This window comes from Crocodylus porosus, unplaced genomic scaffold (assembly GCF_001723895.1).
Source record: "Crocodylus porosus isolate Cpor-Errol unplaced genomic scaffold, CroPor_comp1, whole genome shotgun sequence".
NCBI lineage: Eukaryota > Metazoa > Chordata > Crocodylia > Crocodylidae > Crocodylus > Crocodylus porosus.
Genome location: NW_017728933.1, coordinates 211,012 through 235,701, shown reverse-complemented (window position 1 = coordinate 235,701; position 24,690 = coordinate 211,012). Strand labels below are relative to the sequence as shown.

The 24,690-nt window shown below is 41.9% G+C and overlaps 1 protein-coding gene across 6 annotated transcripts in view; it reads right to left on the bottom strand.

The window, feature by feature from the left end:
- Nucleotides 1–1,833: 1,833 nt before the first annotated feature.
- AAK1 (AP2 associated kinase 1) overlaps nt 1,834–24,690 on the bottom strand; it is a 106,159-nt gene continuing 83,302 nt past the window's right edge. For 2 of the 6 annotated variants that reach the window (XM_019545924.1, XM_019545925.1), the window contains 4 exons: nt 23,489–23,590; nt 21,994–22,104; nt 18,771–18,875; nt 1,834–8,823 (listed from right to left, as the gene is read on the bottom strand). In XM_019545924.1, the coding sequence (XP_019401469.1) occupies nt 7,682–8,823; nt 18,771–18,875; nt 21,994–22,104; nt 23,489–23,590 (1,460 nt within the window). In that variant the 3' untranslated portion in view covers nt 1,834–7,681. Of the gene's footprint in view, nt 8,824–15,115; nt 17,104–18,770; nt 18,876–21,993; nt 22,105–23,488; nt 23,591–24,690 lie in introns of those variants that run through there. The other 4 variants (XM_019545928.1, XM_019545929.1, XM_019545930.1 and 1 more) reach the window with 3 other exon arrangements.

The following is a 24,690-nucleotide window of genomic DNA, read 5'->3' as shown; positions in this document are numbered from 1 at the left end:
GTTTTGATGTACAATTTGCAACCCCACAGAAAAACTAAGTTCATGCAACTGAGTGAGAATGTGGCTTGTTGGGGCAGCATGTTAATATTGGCATGTACAGCCTCCAGACATTTATGAGAAGCATGAAACAACTAAGCTGCCCTTCACGTTGGGCAGTAGGGGATCACGTGTAGCTTCTGCATTCAGGGTTGCAAATCCCATGAGTGTTATCTGGAAAGATCCCTGCTATGATCCTTAGGATGAAACCAAAGGGGAAATATCTACCTCCAGTTTTCAGTGAATTCCTATGTGGAGAAGAGTTTGGGGCAACATCCTTTGACACAAGGGATAACCCCCACACCTATTTCTGTCAACCCCACTGAGATACCAAAACTGGGTTAAAACTTCTTGCAGACATTCAGCACTTTGCACATTGGACTCTCTTGGTCCATTGCAGATAGCAAAGCAGTGGGGACATGCTATGCTACTTTGACTGGGCTTGAGTACCTGAAGCATTTGGGGAATCTGACATTTCTCAGAGTACACTTCCAGAGATCTACTGCGCTTGTTAAGAGTTTACAGACTTCACTGTTTTATTTAGTGATTGTAAATGTAAAGCAAAAGTTCTTAGTTGCATAAATTTCAGCTGAGGCAGTGCTGAACACATTTGCACCACTATGAGGAATGGGAGGGAAGGAAATAAAATTCATCCTCGTTCATCTGACTGCAATAATAGGTATCGCCTATGCATTTATAAGTGCACTGCTGTTAACATGATTTCTCTTCCAGCATGCTGCATCTCTCCCCAGTTTGAAGTGGGCAGTGGCTGCTACTAGGCTGGGCACATCTGTTGCTTCTGCTAATAGACCCTTCATCAGCAAGCAGCAAATCCTCCACAGAAAAGGTAAAGGGGCATTTTTCTGAACAGACTTCCATTCCATTGCCATGAAAGTTCCCTTTATCTGTCCCCTTGGCATCTTCACCAAGGTTTTAGTGACTTTTGGTTATAAATCTGCTGTTCTATACCCCTGTGTTTCATAGTGCATATGCATACATCAATCAGTATAGTCAGTCAGTATACCAAACTAGCCATGTAAACATATCCACACTGCCATTAGGGGCCAATAAAGATTGTAAAGATCTGTCTGCATGAGAAGAGAGTTTAATAACCTCTGAGCTTTTGCAGGGACAGGTTCAGGGTTCTGGTTATGCTGCACTGCTGTATACAAGTTGAAAACTACAACGTCTGTGTTTGAGCACATCTACCTCAGTCAAGCAAGATCCCTCCAATATAACTGGAGATATCCATCTTCTATTCCTGCTCAGAGCAGCAGCTTGACTTTCCTGGTCCAAAAACCAAAATGCTAGTACCCCTTCCTTTGGTTGTCTGAGGTACCCTAGGACCCAAGCACTATGGGTGCCTATACATATGCAGCAAGGCTGCTCTGACGTGCTGTAATTACAGCACATTGAAGCAGACTTGATTAACGGAGTCTGCTGGGGCATGGTAATTACCATGCCCCAGCAGACTCCAGGGTGGTCACATGCCCAGCATCTCTGTATTGAAAAATGTCGGTTGGGACGCTTTAACTAAACCTCACTCAACAGGCTCACCCCTGCCGCCATTTTTCAGTGGGGGGATGCTGATGCACGTGATGCTACAGGTGCTTTAATTAGAGCGGCTCTTGGAGCTGCTCCAATTAAAGCACCACCTCATCCCCATTCATGGACCAGGTGTATAAAGGCTCAAGCGTACAGATTGTCAACCTTACCAACAGCACGATGGGATGGAGTTTACAACAAAATGCTTTCCCTCCACCCAAATGAAGAGTTTTGTACCAAGAAGAAATAACACAAAGAGGTTGTACTTTAATCAGATATGGTTTTAATAAATGTACATAAGTTTACAACTTAAACATTTCTTCATAGAGACTAGTCAGGAACATAGATGGAGCACATCTGGAGTGCAACAAAATTACCCCATTCACCTATGAGTCGGAGGTATTTCCAACACCATGAAGAATGAACCCTAGTGAAAGGGGTTTGAGTGAAGCACTGGTCTTACCATGCATAGTTAAGTCCAACTCAGGCTTCCTGCAGAATAAAAGAATCTCAGCTGTCTTGGAGAATGAGACACTGATTCTTTCACTCTCTCAGTTCATGTGTAGAGGATTCAGCATCAGCCATATCTAGTGGGTTTTTTCTGATCAGAATTCCTCACCCAGACCAAGCTGGACTCATGAAAAATGTTTACCCCCCACTAAATCTGCAGAAAAAAATTAATTAATCCCCCCTTTGGGGGGAGGGGGTGATCAGCAATTTACCGAACTTCATGGTCAACAAATCTAGATTTAGCATCAAGGTAGAGTATTTTCTGCACACACATAACAAATATTAAAGGCCATCATTTATTAGAATCACCATCACAGCTGATCCTAATTCAGGAATGTATTTCAGCAGTGAAACAAGGTCACACTGTCAAAATGCTGATGGTAAAAATGCTTTGGAGTCTTCAGGTAGCTTAATGAGGCTTTGATTTAATGTGATGAGAAACAAACAAAGAAAAAACCCACCTCTCCAAAATGACAGTCTTTGGTGGAAGCTTAGTTCATGTTACTGATTACCACTTTGGAGTGATTGAGTCTGAGTTTCACAGTTACATAGAGCTCTCTGTTACCTGCTTGATTAATGTAACCGAGGCCATGCCTCAGGCAGTGTTTTTCAGGTTTGATTACATGGGCTTTTTCACAAGCTTAGTGTCTTCCATGTGGCTCCATGCATACTGTAGGTTGTAGATTGAGTGTGCACTGGCTTCAAGAGAATAAGACTGTAAACTTAACACTATTATCACATATGCTGAACTGCAGAAGGTGCAGGTTAATACTGCAGCCACTCATGCCTTCTGGTACTGATGATGTTCACGGCGAAGATGCAATGGCCACGAGGCCCACGGAGCCCAGCAGATTGCCTTGCTTCAATTCTTGAGTAAAGATACTGTGATTGTAAGCATTTCTGAGGCATGGGCTTTAACCCAACTCCAATTCAAGTTAGCAGTGAACTGGCAAGTGCAGCCACTGCTTCCACAGTTCACAAAAGACACAAGCTTAAGATTGTCAGAGGATTGATTGGCAACTGTCTACTGAGCAGCAGAAAACCCTTACCAGAGATCTTCCTGGCTGTGAATGCCTTCAGGAGGGATTGAACCAGGAAAAACCTTAATGATTTGTGGCTCCAAAACACACACAAGCAGGCCCTCAGCAAGCAGAGAGAAGGTAGTCATGCCACAGACCCTTTTTCTTGTAGTCTTGGTGCTACTGCAGGGAGGTTCAGGGAGCCTTCGAGTCACAAAGCCTGCTTGGACTCTAATGGCTCCATGCTTTGCTTATTGCTTACAGCCAGCCTGGGAGTTCACCACACCTTTATTTTGTTCAGCTGGTCCCCTATGATGATGTAGAAGGGCCACTGACTTGAACAGTACTTTATACAGGTAACAACAGTCTAGTGCCATGGGATCAGATCACCAGTAAGGAAGGGGAGCAATACTTGGGCCCAGTGAAAGTGGACTTCAGTTGTTTTTGCAAATGGGCTTGGAGCCTACCAACAGAAATTTAGTTTGGTATTTTTCAAGCTGCCGTTAAGAAAAAATGACTTAAATTGTTGCATCTGGATGATGAAGGCTTTGTCTAGTTAGTTGTAAAAAAAAGTTATACCAAGCTTCTACCATATTATTGCAAAGACAAGCGGCACACTATATTTTACATGCATTAAAAAAAAGTGAAGTCTAGATTCTGTAAGGGATCACAGCTCCATTGTTCAATGAGTAGATAATCATGCCAAGAATTTAGAAGTAGTGTATGTGTGTGTGTGTATGGATAAAGCTGATGGGGGTGGGGGGAGAGGGGAGTCAGACTGGGCACTGGGATGCAGTTTTCTGATTGTAGCCAAGTTCCACTGCTTACCAGATTGAGTGCAAGAAGCTCATCTACGCAAAGTGCTCCTTGTTCTATTTAAACGGTGTGCTTGCTGGATGTCTTGGATCAGGACTGTTAGTTTACTGAATACTATTAGCTCATTTCTGCAAAGTTAAACAAAGCCTTCAGGCAAAGCCGTGTGCTTGAAGAAGGACTTGTAAGCTGCCCAAACCCTGGCTGAAAATCTAATCCCTAATAAAAACTAAAAAGATGACATTAATTGCTGTAAATGTTCTTTCAACAGCATAACCAGGCCTTTCTCCACTCTTCCTTTCTTCCCTGTCTAGCAAGTTTGATCAGCTGGATCTGAATTATCCTTAGCTCCGAGCCTCCATCTTTATCACTGATCAGCTGGCAGGAAAGAAGCTTGGGCTCCTTCCTAGCAGCAAAGAGAGACGTGCAAAATACTTTTCACAAAGAAACGGAGGTCGAACATTTCAGGTAAGGGACATGACTTAGCACAACAGAGGTTGGTAATGAACTTCATGTCATTGTCTGACATCAGCTTTTCAAGTAAAAATAAAAGTACACCCACAAAGAACCTCATTGTGTGAATCCAGTTACCAGAGGGATTTGCTTTTCCCCATTTACGCCAGTGCAACTGCTTACTTCAGTGAAGCGACTTGGATTTACATGAGATTCATCCACATTATCCTGCTGCTTTCTCCTTCCTTCCACAAAATCCCTAATTCAGGACCATACCCCATCTCCAGACCGTATGCGACTAACAGTGGTACCAATAAACGCAGCATATGTTGGGGCCTTGATGCTAAAGGTCTCCTCTATGTTTCACAGTATAGTATCACAAACATTCCTCAAGCTAGCATCAACCAACCGGCAAGTTACTTGAGATGAAAAACCACACACAAGCCAATTGCTCAGTTTAGTTGGAAAAGGTACATCAAGAGAAACCCAGAAATATACCTACAGTATTTACATTTTCTATTGTTGCTCAGACAGAGCTGAGGAAAAACTGAAGCTGCTGACCAGCAGTGATGACACCTACCTTGACATGTCACAGGCCAGCATCAGGAAACTAGGTTGCTTTATAAAGGAAGCTCCAATTAGCCTGAGCTGAGCTGGACACATCACCACTTACTACTAACAACTGAGCTGCCCAAGTTCCTTTGCTCCCGTGTTTCTTGGTTTCAGATTTCCTCCCTTGTCCTCAGAAAGTTAAATACACCAGCCCAGGTTCCTCACTAGTACGTTCTGTAAAACCCCAGTCAAGTCAGAGCTGGCCAAGTGCACCAACAAAACGTCTCTCTTATTCTGCTGGTCGGAATAAGCTCCAGCGATTTGGGACTGGGTGCAAGCACAGTGAAGGAAGAGCACAAATCCCGCTACACACAAGTATCATTGGCCATCTCCCACTTGGGGATGGGCAGGCTCATTCCCTAGTGCCTTCCCCTGCACTGTAGGGCTGTCAGCAGTGAACCGCCCTAATGCTACATGGTTTGTCTTGCATACAGGGACCTGCTCTCCCCTTCAGGTACTCCTCACACAGTTTCAGCATTCCTATAGTACTCCTGTAACTCATCGGCTTTTGAGCATTTGGCCAACAGAGCTGGACTTGCACAAATCAGTTTTTATAAAGACAAAGAAATGGCTCAGTTACACCACCTTCCTTCAGCATGATGCCGCTGGCTTAAGATGACCTGTCCCCGACTGTCATCCAGTGTTAATCTAGGGAGGACCCTCCCTCTCCTCTTCCTGCCCTCCCCCCAGCCATACACACAATGTGTTTACACTTGCAAGGGAGTACTTGTCCATCCTGAACAAGGACAGAACTTAAAACCACCCCACAGAGAGCTGTCCTCAAGCTTCTCAGGCTACGGCAGCAAACACAGCCATGGGTTGAATCATGGGTGACATCCAGGACAAAAAAATTCCTCTTAGGTTTCAGTGCAAAGCTCTAGGTTATTTGCTAATGACCAGACGAATTAAGGGAACAGTCCTCGCTCTCTTTCTAAGAGCCCAGTTGAGAGAGACTCAAAAGTAAGCTTTAAACGAGGCCCTGAAAGAACAAACCATCATGAAGATCTTCCTGGGCTCTCCTCTTTTCTGTGTATGGCCAAGAGAATTGCTCAGGATATGAAAGACATCTTGAAAAGGAACAGCGCCATGAACCATCCTTATAGAAAAGAAAAAAAATCCTTACAGTTAGACATTTTGGAAACAACTTCACAGCAACATCAAGTGTTTCCAGGAGAGAAACAGCAGTCTGAAGACTGCTGGTTTGGTTCTGATGGGGCTTGCTACCACTCCCATTCTGGGTGGACACACAAGAACATTACTGAGACTTGCCTTTCTTTCTTTAGCAAAAAGGCACAAGAAAAGCCAACAATCCCTAAAGAAAACAACTCATGGATTCCTACTCTGCTGCCAACAGTAACGTGACAAATAAAGTCAAGTGGCTTCCCCACTCAACAACGACATTTTCCTCCAAGTTCAATACTGTAATTCACTACAACTCTTTTTTCTTTTTGCTTTTATAAAAACTAAGCTGTCTTCCTCTTTAATCATACAGTACAAAACATGGGATTTCTAGAACACAATAGAAAAGTGCAGGAGGAATGTAGCTTGTCTTTAGACTTATCTTAAATAAAGATTAATTTAAGGCCAGATCCTTTGCTAGTGTAAATCATTGCAACTTGACAGAAGTCAGCACAGCAACAATATATAACATTAAGGAGGGGAGGAGGGAGTTGCCTAGATCAGAACTTCTGTCAAGCTACTTCCAAAGTATTCCAGTTTTAACAGTATTAAGATTAAAAGTTCACTCTCCAAATTACAATACGTGAAATGCATGGTTCAATACTTTGGCATAAACCAAGTGGAAAATGAGTCAGAACAAAATGAGTGTGTATGTGTACATACGCACACTTTTATATAAGATGACACCCAAAAAGATCACTTTGCCAACACTTCTATACTCAGATGTATTTGGAACTGATCCAAAACCACACTGAAACCCACTGGAAGTCTTGGGAGCCTTTTCACTGCCTCCAGTAGGGTTTGTACTAAGCCAACAGATAGATATATACTTTGATGTATTACTGAGTGACAATTGTCTGTATGCATAAGGCCAACAAGGCTACAGTTTCCCTTATGTGGAACTTCAATAGTGCATAGTCCTCATGCTAGACTTCTGGCAGCTGTGTGACTTTCATTCAACATGCATATATTCTGTAAATACACACACAGTTCATCATCAAGGAGCTATGTTCTCAATCTACCGTTGTTGGTTTGGTTGCAGCATTTGTTATAAGCTTTTGGGAGACTTCTACTCTGATCACTTCCAGAATTCCCCTTGGTAGGAAAACAATAGTGACAACCTTTTTGGCCTGTGAACCGATTTCCTCCCCAGAGCATTAGCCAGTCCTGCTTGACTTGCTCTGTAATCCTAGTTGTGTACCAGTATCAATAGTAACAAATTGAACAAGGTATTCACCTTACCAAAGCCAGGAAGTACAAAATATTACTGGTTCAGAGAAGCATCTAAAGAGGAATGGGGGAGGAGGAAAGGTAGCAACTAAAATAGGATGTGAAGACCCTTGAGAGCTGGGCATTCAATAGAATATAACTTAAAATGTTTCAACTAAATATCACTGCAACTAGAGTTTGGAATAAAGGTGGGGGGAAAGTACTGCTCATTTCTACTAAGAGCCTGAAGGTCCTTGAGAGAGAGTTTAAATCAGAAGCCCATCTCCCATCTCACAGCAGACTACTTAAGGCTTTTGCTTGCCCGATTTGGAAGGGAAAGGTGCTGAAGCAAACGGGTCAGCACTAGGCAGCTCTGTAGTCCTGGCAGAGAGAGAAGCAATAGAGACGGATCCTGCTATTGCCTGTTTGTTGGTCTGAGAAACCACCTTATAAGCTGCTATGGGTTGGACATCCAGACCCTGGTCATCTTCTGGACTGTAGTGACGGGAGTACTTGGATAACGACTGTGGACGGAAAGGCTGGCTAACCGTGGAGCCCAAGAGGGCATCCTGTGGGAGCGCGTGTCCTTGGCTTCTGTCATTAGGAACACTGCCATGCTCTTTCAGCAATCCTTTGGGAGGAACACTTTCCTGTGGCTCCACTGCTCTTATGGAGTGAGGTGGAAGGCTTGCTGGCTGAGCGAACCCGACTGTAGGATACTGAGGTCTAGCCGAGACAGGCACCGCACACATTCCTGTATCCAAATTTTGGAACACAGCATTAACAACATGTTGGTCATCACCCCTTTGACTGAGGAAAGCAGCAGGTGCATGAGGCTCCTTAGATGGGCTGTGTGATGGCAACTCTTCCAAGCTTTTCTTTTTAGTAAAAGGAGCTCTCAGAAATACATCTGTTTCTTCTGGTTGCCTCGTAGCCACAGCAGTCTTGGAAATGAAGGGCGCTTTGGAAAAGACATCCAGGTCATCACACACTTTTCTTGAGCTTCGGAAAGGAGCTGTGGCAAAGACATCAGGCTCATTGAAAAATTCTCCCGTGTGCGGCTGAAAGGCTGGGAACAAAACATCTCCTATTCCACTTTGAGAAGGCTGGGCATTGCCATCATCTTTGGAAGCCTTTGCTCTTTCTTTGGGTACTGGTTGCAACTTACAGGACTCCTCTTCCTCTTCAGAGTCCATAAGCAAAGGCCGGGACCCGCTACAATCCAAAAGGTCTCCCTCATGGTCTGTCCCTTCTCCCTCGCTGCTGTGGAAGGAGCTGTTGCTTGAAGGGTCACCTCTTGCTAAGTAGTCAGATTCTGAGTTGTGCTGTGTTCTCACCTCCCGTGTCTCAGGTTGACCTTTGTACAACGAGTTACCATCACTAGCAGCAGGTCCTTTACAGTGCTCAATGGTTACAACAGGGTATACGACCGGTTCCCCCTGCAGACCTAGGAGCGCAAAACAGGAGTGTTACTCATAAATCAACTAAATTCTCTTTGTCATTAACACATACGAAATAAAAAATGAACTGCACTGGAAATGCTACGATGCTCAGTTAAACCATCACCACCATACATGGAAAATGAGAAGGAAAGATAATTTAAAAGAAAAGAAAACAATGAACTAAAGTGTTTGCTGCACACAAACTGGAACACAACTCAGCACTTCCTCACAGATCAGGACAGCACAAATACAAGGTGTTAGAAAGAGATGGAAGATGTTAGAGACACAAACGCCCAAGCTCAAACACTCTTGTTTGACACCGTTCTACAAGGAACTTTAAGTGCCACCTGCAACATGGCCTTTATTTTGTGAGGCTACTGCCTGGAGTGAAATACCAGTAAATGGACAGTTAGTAGTAGTGTCGTTTCATTCATTCATCCATTCGCTGCAGCTGCCTGTTGGCACAGGAGCTACCTACAAGCAGGTATTTATTGCTTAGCATAGTTTGTTCTCTTGGGAGCTACCTTGCACTTCCATGAGCTGTTGCACTAGGGCATGTAAAATGCACTGTGGCACCTCTGATCCGTTAGCATAGCACAAGCTTAAAGGCAAGTATATATATCCTTCCACAAGGTATTCCAAAGATCATTTTCACCGATCTGGTAATTTTAGCAGCGCCACTGGAGTCACTGCAAAAGTATGAGTTGAAACAACCCGATATACTGATTCTAAGTGAAGTATTTAGGATTATGATGATAGATTGGCTTGGTTCTACATGTTAAGTAAAATTAAACCAACATGGCAGAAAGAGGGGCTTACTATCCTGCTATTCTCTAGTTACCAGAGCCCAAGAATAGGCTTACTTTTGCCTTATGAATCACACAGACAGTTATCAGAATACAAGATATCTTACCTTCAGAGAACTATTAGCAGGTTAGAAGCATGTCATTGGACTCATGTTAGCAAGAGGATAGGAAAAAGGCACATGAAAACTAGGCAGTATAGATTCCAGACAAAAAGATTTGCATTTTGGTATGTGATATCTACTAACTGACAGGACAGAATGATGCTCTAAATACTTTACCCTTTACTTCTATACAAAACATGTCTTTCAGTTTCACACAATTACAAAACGATCTCCACACTCTGCTCGGATTAAACTTTTAACATACACACACTCCAAGTGAACTCCAAGTTCTAAAGTCTTCCTTTATAAGTTATATGTATTTATGCAAGTTCAGTCATTGTCAGCCATTTCTCTGAATTAAAAGACACAACACTCTTTAGTAAGCATCAAAATGATTTTTTTTTATTGGGAAAGTATTAACTTAGATACATTACACTGCAAAGTGAAGACAGTGTAGATATAGATGAGCATTTTATAAGTTATTGTACAAAAATACTATCTATCTTCTCTGAAGCCTACGTTTTCAGAAGTGCCTTAAGCTTTCGTGCTATTCTTAGTTTGACTATAGAAATAAGAAGACCTAAATTATTTTTTCCCTTTCAAGAGGTTGGCTGTTTATTCATGGAGTTCCTGAGCTGGACATTATCGCATGATTTTAAAACAAAGGCAGAAAAAAAGAGCCAGTAAGGTTGCCACATCATGCCAAGGTGCGGTTTTTTGTTTGTTTGTTTTAGTTATCTGGTCACCCTGGAACAAAGCGTACAGGCAAATAAGAGAAGGAAAGAGGGGAGCATGTGCCATGCATATAACATGAATACAAACCGGCTATCCATTATTTCACTAGCACACTATTGCCACTGTACCTGAATCACTTGATCAGAATAAATCAATCTTTCCCCAATAGCATAAGTTGTCTAACAAATACTGAGCTTGAAGCTACGACCATAGATTACAATCTGTATGCAAAAGGTAAGAGCTAGGGTTGGGGAAGCGTATAATACAATATAAACCCCAACTGGTTAAGGACTATAGCAAAATAGCAACAACTAGTGTGAAACTGCAGGGTACCACATAACAGGCAGAATGGTTATTGCCACGCATTGGATAAAAGCATGATTTGGAGCTGACTGTCTTTGTTATCTGTTGTGTTCCCAACTATGGGCTATAAAAAATAGCCCCCTAATGCAGTGCTTTCAGCCTCTGCCCAAAGACCCCTTTTTAGGACAGGCAACGCATGCAGACATTCTTGATATCCATTGTACATGTAATGCCTGTGTGGGTTCTAAGGGGTCCAGAGGACCAGGAAAAAGCTATACATTCTTCTGCAAAATTCAAGTGTAAGTGGGACTCGGATCTTGCCCTAGCCATCTGCCCGAGGACCAGTTTCACCTTATGCCCAGAACAGCTGGTGGAAGGTACAACAAGAATTGCAACATACAAAACACCTGGAAAACAAAAAGTAGGGGAGATCTCTCCAGATACCATGCATTTGTTAATAAGAGAACAAGGATATTTAAAATAATGATTTCAGTATGCCAATGATTTAGAGTGGGTAAAGTGAAGCTCAGAGTCTGAAGCACCCAAGGATAAAAGTCTGCATAATGTATGGGGATGATTTAACAAGGATGACAGGAAGGTGAAAGGCACTAGTGGACTCTTATACCTGGACCACATTACAGCCAATTTATTGCTGTGAGAAGCATGCAACATGGATGTTATAGGAAGTGGGTAATTTAAGTTAGCCAGTGCTAATGGTCCCTTAAACAGCGGATTCTCCAACATGTCCCATCCAAGGTCAAGGAAACTGATGTGAAAGACACGTTCCAGGGAAACAGCAATCTCATTCTGTCACGGCTGGAAGATGGAAAGGCTCATTCTATAAGCAGGGATGGTGGGTGAGAACATAGAAGACAGGCTAAGAAAACCTAGCACCTGCCACCTTTGTGGTCCTGTCCCTGCCATTTCATGACATAGCTCCCATCATCTACAGTAAGCAGTGCTAAACCAACTAAAGATGCTTGAAAGCTGCATGCATTTTTACAAACATGCCTAATATCCGTGAGTGACCAGAAGTTCAGTGGCTGGTTTTACTGAAGCTGTACAAAACAGGATGCTCTCAACCTCATGTTGTCAAGAGCTGGGACTCCTAACACATGACCACACCAGGCAGGGTGTTGCCAGTAGGCAGCTGCTGCTTTTTACCCCCAAGACATGCATGTTACCTCCTCAGAATGACCCTAATCTGTGAAGTTATATTTACATTTCTAAGCATGCTCATTAGTAACAGTAAAGACTTTATTCTGTAGAAGATTTACATAAGGTAATTCTTCTGTTCTTACAGAATTACATTTCCGCACTCCCACTCCCCTTTAATGCAGTCGTTGCATAGAAATGTTTTCAGCTGTTAAGCGTCTGTACTAAAGCTTTTCCCTAAGTACATGCACTTGTTTTACTTTCTTCAGAAGGAAGGTACATATTGAAAATATACACCATGTGATACACCAGGAGCTGCACGATACTGCAGATACAGTTCACTTAGCTGCAATAAGCATTGATAAAAAGAAATGAACTCTAAGTGATTGCTGCTGCTTTGAAATGACTACATTTTGCATAGGTTAGCAAGAGATAAAACCTGTAATATCCATAGATGAGTATGGCAAATGGGATGGAAGAAATAGCATCTTCTCACAGGTTAGAATATAGACACTTGAGGATTTTTGTATCTTCTTTTTATAAAGAACATTGCAGTGACCGAAAGATATGGATAGGATTTACACCAAAAAGCCAAATCATACCCTGGACCATCTTTTTCAGTCATCTGTGAGGGTCTGATCCAGTCCAGATAGCAGGAGCCTTTTCATGGACATGAATGAGCTCTGAATTGGATCTTAAGGACAAGAACCTTGGAAAGAGCAGAGGGTATATGTCTAGCTGCTGAGATGGGCTTTCCAGAGGATAATTTTGCTGATTTTGCGCAAAGCCACGGAGATGCTTGCATGTGAGGATGACTGATTAAAGGTGACATGGTAGTTGATGCATGTGACTACTGGTCTGGTTTAGCCATGACCTGACAATCAAGACTTCCCTTCATTTAACAGACAGTAGATTTCTTTCCTCGCGCTTGTGCTTTCCTTGCCAATCAAAGCTAAAAACAAAGGAGTGGAATTTGTAAAACAACACCCGGATCTTCTCTAGTGCTCTTTATCAATGGATCTCAAAGCAGTTTCTGAAGGAGGTCTGGGTCATTAGTACTCTGTCACAGATGAGGAAGTTCAGATATAACCTTGCAGTGACTTGTTCACGGTCACTGGGCTGGTGAGCAGCAGAGTAGAGAACAGAAGCCAGGTCCCTGGGTTGCCAGTCCAGTGCTCTGTCCTCTTGGCCAGAATGCCAGAGAGATACTAGATTTGATTCTCAATTGTCTGGCATCTTGTAAAACCAGTTACTCAGATGCACAGTGAGTAACTGCAGTGCATAATACTTTTTAAACCAGGTAGAGTTCTACACCCACTGGGTACAAATGTGACTGCAGGAAACTGGAGGATCAAGCCTACTAGATTGTCTCTAGAAAGATTCTAATGTTTTTCAGCTTCAGGTACAGCAACAAGTTGTATTTCATTGTTCACTTTGGATGAAAAGGCTGCGACTGCTTCAGAGAAAGCCAAGATGGGATTATTATGGTTTAAACTCCTTCCCTTGGCAAGTGCTGGCACAAGCCTTATGCACCACTGAAGTCCCTACAAAAGGCTCCAAGCGGTGCATCACTTTGTGTTGGTCTTTTGCACAAAAGTTAACTTAATTCCGCGAGACAATTTTCTCTTATATATTTATTTAAAAGTCTCTAGTGCAGTAATTAATCCCACTATTCCCAAACCCAGTTACCTGCTAGTTTGAAACAGTTTTTGCTTGTTGGTGGGCCTGCCTGTTTTCTGGTTGGCTTTGGAGAAAAACCCAGGGAATGGGACCTTCCCAATTCCTATTAACATAGAAGCCGATATGGTGATTTCGAGATTTTGAGCCTTTAGATTTAAGTCCTTTCTCCTTTGTTCCAAGGAGGTATTTACATTTTGCACTTTTTTCCCCCCTCAACTGCGTAGAAAACAGCACATTTCCAAATGGAAGAGATATTCAGTCATTTTGATGGACTCTTTTAATCAAGTCCAAGTTTGCCAACTCAATCTGCAAGGCACCATGAAAGTCCACAAATAAGTCTTCCTCCTAGGACAAAATTAAAGGTTCTAAAATATGCTTCCTCCGTGTATGTGACCATAACCTGACTTAATTGTCTTTGTAATTACCAGATTTAAAAACATTAATGGCTCTTATTTGATACAGATGCGTTTTCGCTGCAGCAGGTATTCAAAACACTACTTCCTCTGACGAACCCAAAATACTTCACTTTACTGACCTCTGCATGGTGTGAAAGTGTAATGTTTTTTCCACTAATGTAGACAAGAACTAAAGAGAAATTCTTGATTACCAAAGGCAGTTAGTTACTCTATTTCTGTTGGAAAACCATAGGAGTGGGCCTCCAGCTTCCATTAGCATCTTTTAAAAGCCTCTCCTGAAAACAAGATGTGGATAAGGGAATAAGTCTAACCTCTGCTGTGACAGAGGAGCTGGCATTACTTTGTACAGTAGCTGCCTTGGTAAATGTTGAATCCTGGCAGGAGAATCCATCCAAATAAACTAAGGCCAACAGTTGTGTTAGTAACTCAAGGATGTCAGGATAAGATGATTCCTCCATCATCCTCATGTGTAAACAACATGACTGCTCAAAGACTTCTATCCATCCAAGAAAAACAGCTGCCCCCACTACCTTTTCAGGGAAAAAACAAACCCATACCATATTTATCACAAATGTAAAGCATTTGACTTGCTCCCTCTCTTGCAGTAATAAATAACCACAAAGAACCCTCTTGACGGTATTAAGTAACCCTATACCTTTATGCCATCATATGCACCAGCCTTCTTTGGTACGGAGACTGGATAACAGTTGGTTGTGTGTGGTCTCCACTGGGCACTTTGTGCTTTCTAACCTAATGTACAGGTTGAAAATAGTTTCATCCATTTAAAAATTAAATCTCCCACCTCTTTTAAAATTAACTACAGTCTTCACACTTCAAGTATTCCACGGCTCTTTTGGAACATTCACTTATCAGTGGCAAGTCGTGTCTTATACCTGGGGCTAATCATAGACCTTATTAAAAGGCGTGAAGTTTCCATTGATTTGTTTTGTGTTCCCTTCCCTAAACCATGAATAGCTACTTCAAAAACAGTAAAAAGAACATTCACATCTGCTTATTTAATGACATTATTAACAACCCAGTGCCTTTATAGTTTTGCTTCGAGAACCCTTGAACAAGTTCTATCAGATTTAAAATCTTAAACATTCTTTAAAAGTACTTTAATTCACAGAAATCTCTTGGTTTCTAATATACAGTAGATGGTTACTTTAAAATCCATTCTCTTTTCATATATTTTCAGTATCTGACTATACAATAACTTTCTATCTAAATCTTTGTCGTGTTTTCCAGTCCAATTTGCCTGTGCTTTAGGAATAATAAAAAACAACAACCACCAAAAAAAATAATAAAATTCTATCAACAATTTTACTAAGATCATTTCCATTCTTCTCATGTAAAGCTTCTCCTGGAAAGTGCAGTATACACATGTAATGATACAACACACTTAAGCAATACTTTTATTATTAAGTGTAGATTTTAAAAGAAGATTAATGGACAGCAGACACTATTAATGGTTAGTCCTATTTACAGAATTTGTTAAACTAAACGTTGGTGTGGGAAAAACTGGAAATAGGAGAGAAATACTCATGGACTTAATGTCTTTCCCTCTCAGGGAGAGGTCAGTACATATATAATTTAGTCATTCATACTTTCGCACATGGGAAACTGCACTTTTACTAATACAGCTACATACACATACACAAGGTTAGCAGTAAGCTAGCAATGATTCCACTACAGAGGAAGAGTCCTTCTATTTAGAAATGATTTTTAAATATATGATGGAAACTCTGGATGTTATGATCATAAGCCAATGGAAACAAGTTTAGCTTATCTGGTTAGTTGAAAAAACTAAGCATGTTCAGGTAAAAAAAAGAAAAAAGGTAAATACCATCAAGTATCACTGAGCTTGCCAGCACTCATTTCAGACTGTCTAAGCTGATTACATGCTTGTTCTACAAAGACTGAAAATCTGAATAAAGTATACAGTAACTTCTGTCTACTGAAAAATGGTTCCATACTTAACTGTGTTGCACTTTTTGTAGTTACAAGGGAAAACCCAGAACAGATACTGGACTTTTGACTAAAGCCAGGATTAAAAACAAAACACAAACAACTGCTGGACAATTTGGTTTGTACACCATTTACAGTATGTATTTCATCTAAAACACACCAAAAAAAAGAAAACAAAACAAAAATCACAAGAGAATACATCTGTTGTTGCCACAATGCCCTTTTCAGCCAGAAGTTAAATTAACACAAAGCTATCACAGCCATACTCACATGTACTTAGTTCCAATTTGTGAAAGGCTTAATTTGGGGTCATTCTTGCAGCTTGAATAATTCATTTTTATTTTTACTGAGAAAGCGCAGTTCATTCATAAGCAGGATTGATAACAGCAAACCTTTAGCTGGGGTGTGGAAAACTCTCTCAATATACCTGATTACCTTAAGCTCTATGCAATTTTCCAGTTTGTTTCTTCTCTGGCATATAGTGCCAGTTTAAAAACATACTTTCCCTAACCTGTCTCCGACAGGAGAGGGACAGCCCTAGTGATTTTTCTCTCTCCTTTTCCTTTTGCCCATTGATCAGGAAAAACCCAAATGATTATCACACTTTAGTCAGCACTCTCACTTAAGGAAAAAGGAATGCTGTTTCTAGCAAGGTTCATACATTAGGCTACAGTTAAATAATTAATTTACAGTTAAGCTTTCAGTGAAGCTATGTATAAAATTTCAGCAGAGTGGCAAATGACAAGTAGTGCTCCCTTTAGACACAGGCTAGTAAAGACAGGTGTGTAAGGAACCACAGCAGGTTGTGCCAGGAATGCGCTGTAAAACAACTATTTGAGGACAGAAACTGAATTCTTTCCTGGGATGGGAATATGAGAACGGGGGGGGGGGAGCCTGTTGGTAGATTTTTTTATTTTTAATTAAAAAAAGAAAAGAAAAAGAAAATGCAACTGAAGGTTAACTCCTCTGGAAATGAAAACGTAGATTAGGTACGTTACAGAAACTGCGTCTGCTACGGGGTCACCGCTACAGGTCTATGAGCTGATCCACCAGCAGTAAAGACCTGGCTATGTTGGGAAGACTTGACTCAGAGCTTCCACTGTTGTTTCTAGAATGCCCACCTGAAAGTGTGAGAGAGAGGAATTCAGTATCGAGCAGGTTAGTTTCAGATGTTAAGAGCAAGCAAAGAGAGAATAACCAGAAAAAAGCAACTTTAACTCTAGCTACACTAAGCTGCTCTGTCATACAATCACTATTGTTGCAGCCACCCCTAACATTTAGCAATGAGCGGTCCCTTATAGAAGTGTTACCGATAGGTTAATAGGCATAAAAGCCAATAGGCTTCTTTAGAAATTCCCTTTAAAAGCTATCCATAGAAACCATCTCCCTTTCTACACTATTTATAAATCAACCTCTAGATTTCTCTAGAGAATTTCATCCCCGCTACCAAATTGTTTGATAGTGCTAGAGAAGGATTTTGTTCTCTTAAAATGTAATACATGCAAATTGATTTTTACAAAAAGAATAAATTCCTAGGTCATTTACAGCAATTTCACAGGGTTTCTGGGTGCTTTCATTCAAGTCCTTGGAAAAACATCCGACTTAAAATGGGAACAGAACAGAGGTCATTAGTAAGTACTTTTGAGAATCCCAACCTCTGTGGCTCAGTATTTCTTACTAGGAGGTTTCATTCTTTCCAAGCTAATATTAGACACCGAGCAGATGTACAGCATGCACCATGCTGTAAGAGAAAGGATATCTGGAGATCAGGGAAAGAAAAGCATCTACTGGGGAGGAAAAAAAAATATAGCTCATGCTATCAAAGTTTACCTTCTTGCAAAAATAAAAAAATAATTTCTGCAACCAGGCTGCAGGAAAACAAGTCATATCTGACAGGTGGCATTGCAAATAAAGTGTCTTGGCTCTGTTCCTAGGAAAACCATTAACAAAGCAGGACTAGGCTGCCAGGAAGACTACAAAAGAAGACTTAACAACACAGGCTGGAGCTTCCATGACTGCTCAAAAGGAGCTGGATGCCCATTCTCCCCCACTGGGCTTTGAACATATCAGTCAGAAAATCGCCATCAATTTGATTTCAGGAGAGATCTGAAGGTAGAAAATAATTTCCTTTCCTCAGTAAGTATCCTTCCAGTCATTTTATGGAGACTGAATGCAGGCTTTACGCAAAAAGGGTATCTAGTACAACTTAATCATGGAAATTCTTAATTGAGTTGACCCAGATTGGGAGGAAAAACAAGGTATTGCTGACTCGTTGGGTAGCAAGAGACTTGGACATTTAAACAGTCTCCTGTCTGGCTGGGCCTCATTATCCTTTCACTTCCATGCTAGAGTTATTTGGGGCATACCTACACAGCACAATGTAGTCCCATGCAGAGATACCCAAGTTTGCCTCAATACTGGAAACAGGATAGCAAATGCTACTACGCTGCTCCACACCATCTAATATACCCTGCTTCTCAGTGGAGTTAATTAGCCAGCATACCATACTGCACTAACCTGGCTACATTGCTTCAAATACCCTGAAACTAAACTCCTTCAGAGTTAACTTGGGTATTTCTCCATGTTGCTGCATTGCATTGTTTCAACATCCCCTTGTTAGTATGACAGTACAGTCAGACAAGCAAGTTTGAATGAGAAAAGAATTAGGCTCACTGAATACTACAAAGCGTATCCCCAGTGGTCAGCATTACTTTGCATACACTGTAGCTTCACTGATGAAAAAAAACCCAGATTGCCCTGATATGTTTTAGTTTAAATCCTGTCTTACCTTGTGAATTTTTGGATATCAACACTGGGATGGGGTCAAACTCATCTTCTGTCACTTTCTCAGAGCCCTCAGGTGCATCAAAGCCTGATATCAGATTAGTATCTTCTGCAGCATGAGGAAGAAATGGAAGTAAAGCAGCAAAGATAGCAAAGAAAGCATGTTAGAATTGACCAAAAGTGTTAGGACATATTTATTTTAAAAGAAAAGGTTAAAAAGGATGAGCTTTTTTGTAAAGTTGAAATAAACCTAGTAAGTATAAGGTGGTGGTAAGCAAGAGAGCCAAATCACTAAACACAAAAGGGAAAATGAAAAAGGGGGAAGGAAAAATAAATAGCTGTACCAACTTGTGAGACTCAAGATACAATTTGGCTGACTCAGAGTGAGCATTTGGCACATTTTGCAGCCAGAAGTCAGGGACTGAGGGCTTACTTTAGCATTTCATGGCTTGCTTTAAAAGCCTTTACTTTTTCAGGGCTTACTTAGTATTTCATGACCAGCACAGATTCTGGGGTGATGGCTGGGAGGGGTGGAACTGTCTGTCATCTCACTGGCCAGCTGAGGCACCATTACAAACCCAGAGAACAGTCAACCTCCTTGGTCTCTGAAGGGAGTTTTAAGGAGGGAAACGGTAGCCCCAAAGAAGGGACAGGAAGAGAAATGAGTTATTGAGATGGGCCAAGACCCTTGAGTTCTTTCCCTATGAAGGAAAAATGCAAGCAGGGCTACATTCTCAAGGAAAAGTTAGTGAGACTTGAAAAGCACCTAAAGCAGGTAAGGAGCCTAACTCCTATTGAAATGGCTTTAAGATTTGTGGGAGTTAGGAGCCTAACCTTCTTTAGGCATTACTGATTGTCCCTCTAGACATCTGTCAGCATTATGAGATACCTCCCCTGCGCTTAGGAACTTTTACCGTTCTGTGCTTCTTGATCCCTTTAGACACCTTCCACAATCTGCCCCTTAAATGCAGCGAGAAGTACATGCCCTAGCTGCATTTCTGGGAATGAGCATACATGTTTGCCAAGAACTCTCTCTCCCAGATAAAAAAAAAAAAAAAATCCTTTTAAACCAAGACTGACTAATGTACTAGTGGGTTTTGGCTATGCTAGTGAAAGGAAGAAGTCTTCTATGGAAACAGTGATCCTAGGAGGAAGGGACAGGAGACAAGTCACTACATAATCACTCTGTGGAGAAGCCAGAATCACACAAGCAGAGTACATGTTGCAGGTGCACAGAAGTCTTGTGTTCTTCAGCAGTCTGCCCACATAAGTAACAAAGAGCCTCTTGAGTGTGACATGAAATGACTTTTGGAAGTCAAGGTACTTCTTGTTCTGCTCCATGCAAAAGTCACTGAAATTTCACAAAGAAGTAAAATTTCTTATAATTGCAAACATCTGCACATGAAGCCACTCATCATTGCATTGTGTAGTCATTTAGGCATCTTCCTTAGGAAGCAAGAAAATATGGGCAATATACACTGTACACAATTTTGGATGACTAAGTGATGCATCTCGCTCTTCATCATGCTGTCTCAGCTCCCCCCAGTAATAATGTACACTCTAGGAGAACATTTATTGCTGTCCTACCCATATGAGATTCAGTTTTTTGTAGTGTAAATGCAAAGCAGTGACCTCGAAGACTTGACAGGCTCCAATAAGAGCACAGAAAAAGCAAAATGCAGTCTAGCAACACATACATAACACTTCAGCATGACTTATTGATTGAGAGTCAGTGGGCTGGACAGAACATGAACCCATCTCTGCTGGATGCTTTTGTTTCCACACAAGCATCCAACTTGACGAGTCCTACTACATTTGTGCTCTCCATACTATTTTGTGGCATCAGCAATTCGCTTCTGCAATTTCCAGCCACCATTTCTTATTCCAACCAAGAATGTGGAATGATTAAAAAAGGATTTGGGTATCTCTGTGGGTAATGAAATCATCTAGAACTGTAACAGTAATAGGTTTTAAAAGAAACCACCCATAAAGTGTTCAGGAATCCTTGTGCTTCTGATAAAAATCTCACTTTTCCTGTCGTCTTTAAGACTCTCCTCAAACCAGTGGGAACAACAGTGCAATCCAAGGGAATCCAGCTAATTCATACAGAATCCAGCTAATTCCTTCTCTTGTTTCTCATTACCGAGTCACACACAAGAACATTTCAGCTTATCTTCCACTTTGTTCCAAACACGGAATAATAGCTTCTGAACATAAATTTCAAGGCACTTATTCAAAATCGAGTGGCATGGAAGTGCGTTAGGGCAATGAGCAATTAAAAGATCCGCTTGTTTAAATTCAAAAGCTCAAGTACAAGAAAAATCCTGTCCGAAAAGGCCATCAACTGTAAAAATGGATTACAGATGAGTCTGACTGCACTTCCTCTGTGGACCAATCCTGTTGCTATAGGGATGCTTATCAAATGAGCCAAGCTAAACTCAGCATGAGTGGGCACCCAGAGGTTAGTGTTCCCTTTGGGCCCGTCTTTTCAATGCCATATGCAGAGAAGAATCCCCGGGAGGGAGGCATTTACCATCCAATATTCATTTCCAACTTGATTTGCAAATTACTCATCATATATCAGCATTTTTTATATGGTCTTTGAAGCATACCTACACGCATCCACACATGCATGTGCACACAACTGTAACAGGTCAGTATTGGAAGAAAACAGCTATCTGGCAACTCTAAGCAGGAAAGGTATATATGAAAACTTGGGCTCTCAGTTCAATGCTGACCAGTGATGGTGAAGGAGCCTGGATCAGAAGTGCTGAACACCCACATAAACTTCAGCTAGAGCAGAGGATGCTCACCACTTCTGAAAAACCAGGCCTTGAGCACAGTCAGGTCCTACCTTGGAAATTCAATGACTTTCCAAGGGTTTTGCACAGAGATGTGAGAGGAGGCCTGAGAGAGAACCAAACCTCCTCTATCAAGTCATATGCTTTAGCCACTAAACAATGGTTTCACTCCTTTGCAGTTCCTCAAAAAAACAAAGACTTGATAGCCACCATAGACTGAGCCACTGCTCTTCTGCAGCTGGGCTTCCTCAGCCCACATAGCCAGTCAAGGAACAAGACAAGACAACAGCCTGGCCCACTACAGTGCACCGTCGGATTATGGGCCAGAGCATCAGCTGGTATAAAATGGTGTCGACTTCCCTTTGCATCACCTAAAGATCTTGCCTTACAACATATCCTATCATTGGAACAAGGGGGAGTTTTTACCTTTATGAGCTGGAGCTGAAATAGCGATAGGAGCAAACTCATCCAGGAGGTCAGCAGCCGGGTTAGAAAGCAGAGAGCAGTCAAGCAGAGAGTCTTCCCCAGTCAGAGAGTCTGAATGCAGGTTAACAGTCCCACAGCCACAGCAATGGCAGCATTAAATAGCACACACATGACAGTTAGATTAATGCTTTCACAGTTCCATTCCCCATCTAGTCCGCTTGCAGAACCTGCACTTAGCTAAATGTGTATGTCCTTCTCACAATTATATAAAATGTTCAAGGATCCCAAAATGTTTGAACCCACCTATATGCTGAGCAGCAGCTTCAACTCTACAGTGCAAGAGCAGCACCGAAACCATGCCCTGCTTACTGGAGCAGATGAGATTTTAGTCAAGAGATGGGACAGTCCTATCCTTTTACAACCAACCACCACAACATCTTGGGCACCTCTGCCACAACTCGCTTTAGCAAAGGCTGGAACGGAGATGTTCATTTTTGTCATTGCTGAAAAGCTTGTTAGGAAAGAGAGGCAGCCTGCAGGTCACTCATTCATTTATTCTATAAAGGAAAACCTGAGATGCTCTGGTGAGAGCTTCAGCATAGGGTGGGGAAGGGAGAGCAGCAACCGCAAACCAGATAGTTTGGGCAGGACCGACAGCCTTTTCCAAGACAATTAAGTAGCTGAGCAAGGCTTCCTGAAAAGAAACCTGTCAGCTGAAGTAACATTTCCTCTGCAGAGAAAACAACTGTAAATAAAATGTCAGGCATCTTAAAAGTACTGGATCCTTGTGGCACATTGTGAGACCATGGGGAAGGAAGGAAGGGCATTGCTGGGAAGGGGTAAGTGACCTGCTACAGTCGACAGGGTGCCAACAAGGCGCCACTATCCACCCACATGAGCAATCTGCAGGGCCTTAGTGGGAGAGATGAATTTCCAGCCACAGAGCACAGGCAAGATGCAGGCAATGTTGGTGGCTGGTGTTCATAGCTATAACAGACCTCCGCAGGATGTCACATTAGCAGCATACAGGTAAGTAAGAACATATAATGCTGGGCCACACAATTTATTGGGAGGCGAGGCTGATGGAACACACGCCATTTCTATCATATAAAAAGCATTTGTGGATTAGTACACCATAAAGAACCATTACCCTGTCCTGCAGATCCTGGGGGTCCTTCATGATGGAACAAAAAGCACTGCACACTTAGCTACGCGACTTATCGACCTGCAGTGATGTCTGCTCTGGAACCAAGAGGCTGCAGGATGAGTTACTATAAGCCTCTGCCACAGCCTTCTCCAGCAAGCCAATACATTGACTCATAAGGACCCTGCAGAGATTAGTTTGAGTTTTCCAGTGTGGTCAAGCCCTATTTAAAGTGGGCAGGGGCCAGGAGTGGAAAGGCTTTCCGTTCTAAATTGAGATTTTCCTTTCAACTGGAAAGTTGTTGTGCAGCCCACACTAACACTACATTTCACTTTGAGACATCTCACCAACCTGTTCTGTTCGAAGTGACCGAGTCGGTCTGTGAAGCAAGGCGCTGGGGCAACGGGGCCTCGAGGCCAGGTATGAGACTCTCAACAGCTATTTCAGCTTTTCCTATCCAAAGGCATAAAATAGCAGAGTAGAGGAGAAGCAAGAAGTTAGTTCACCAGATAGCGTGCAGGCAGAAACTGAGCAGGCAGCTATCTGACATTGTAAGTGTCCCTCTAATATACAGGGCAGCTACCTGTGCAAGAACATGGCACCTTGGTATTGTATTCCAGTTCTCCCTGACTGGGTTCATTCAAACTGGAGGGAAATTTGATGTTTAGTGGGGGGTCCATTGGTTCGAGCCCAGTTTCAGATATGATATGGGTTACATGGTAGATGTTATTTCTTCTAACACATCACTGCAATGTACGTTGTATAGCATATTCGGACATTCTCACTTTAGCTCCCACACAACTCAGCTAAAATTTTCAAAATGTATCTTAGAATTAGGCGCCCAGACCGAACTGGAAGCCAAAAGGATCTGAGGACTTATTTAGAGCCCTTTGAAAATCCCCACCCTTCTCAGAAAGAAGAGATTATCCATTTTTATTTAATACAATTATGTAGACAAAAAGTGAAGAAAACTGGACAGCCAGATTTACTTGCACAGAATGCATGAAGTGGAAAGACAGAGGGACATGGAATCAGATGTGATCAGGACCATTAGGGGAGTTTTAGCTGTGCATCTGATTCCCTGCTCCAACTTCAACAAACAGGTAATGAGTGATGACATCAGTTTAAAAAGCAAGAGGGTCATTCTCTGTATTCTGAGACTAGGACACTTTAGGTTGGAAAGTGCAACAAAGATTAATAAGTATTTTGGCAATCTAATTTCAGAGCTTGTTTGTGGTTTAGGGGGCAATATTTATGAGTGTTCAAACAGCTGCTGGGAATAGCAGTGGGAAAATTGATACAAAAGAGCATCAGTCACTATTCTGTTTATAAAACAAGGTCCCAATATCTATGCTGGGAAAAGAAACATGATTAAATGACGCCTGCTTTGGGGATGGCCCTGCTTTGAGCAGGGGGTTGGACCAGATATGACCTCCTGAGGTCCCTTCCAACCCACATTTTTTTTATGATTCTATGTATCTTCTTCAGATTAACTGGTTTCCTTCCATACCACCCTTCTCTTTCCATTTGTTGCACGCCTTCCATTTTCACAA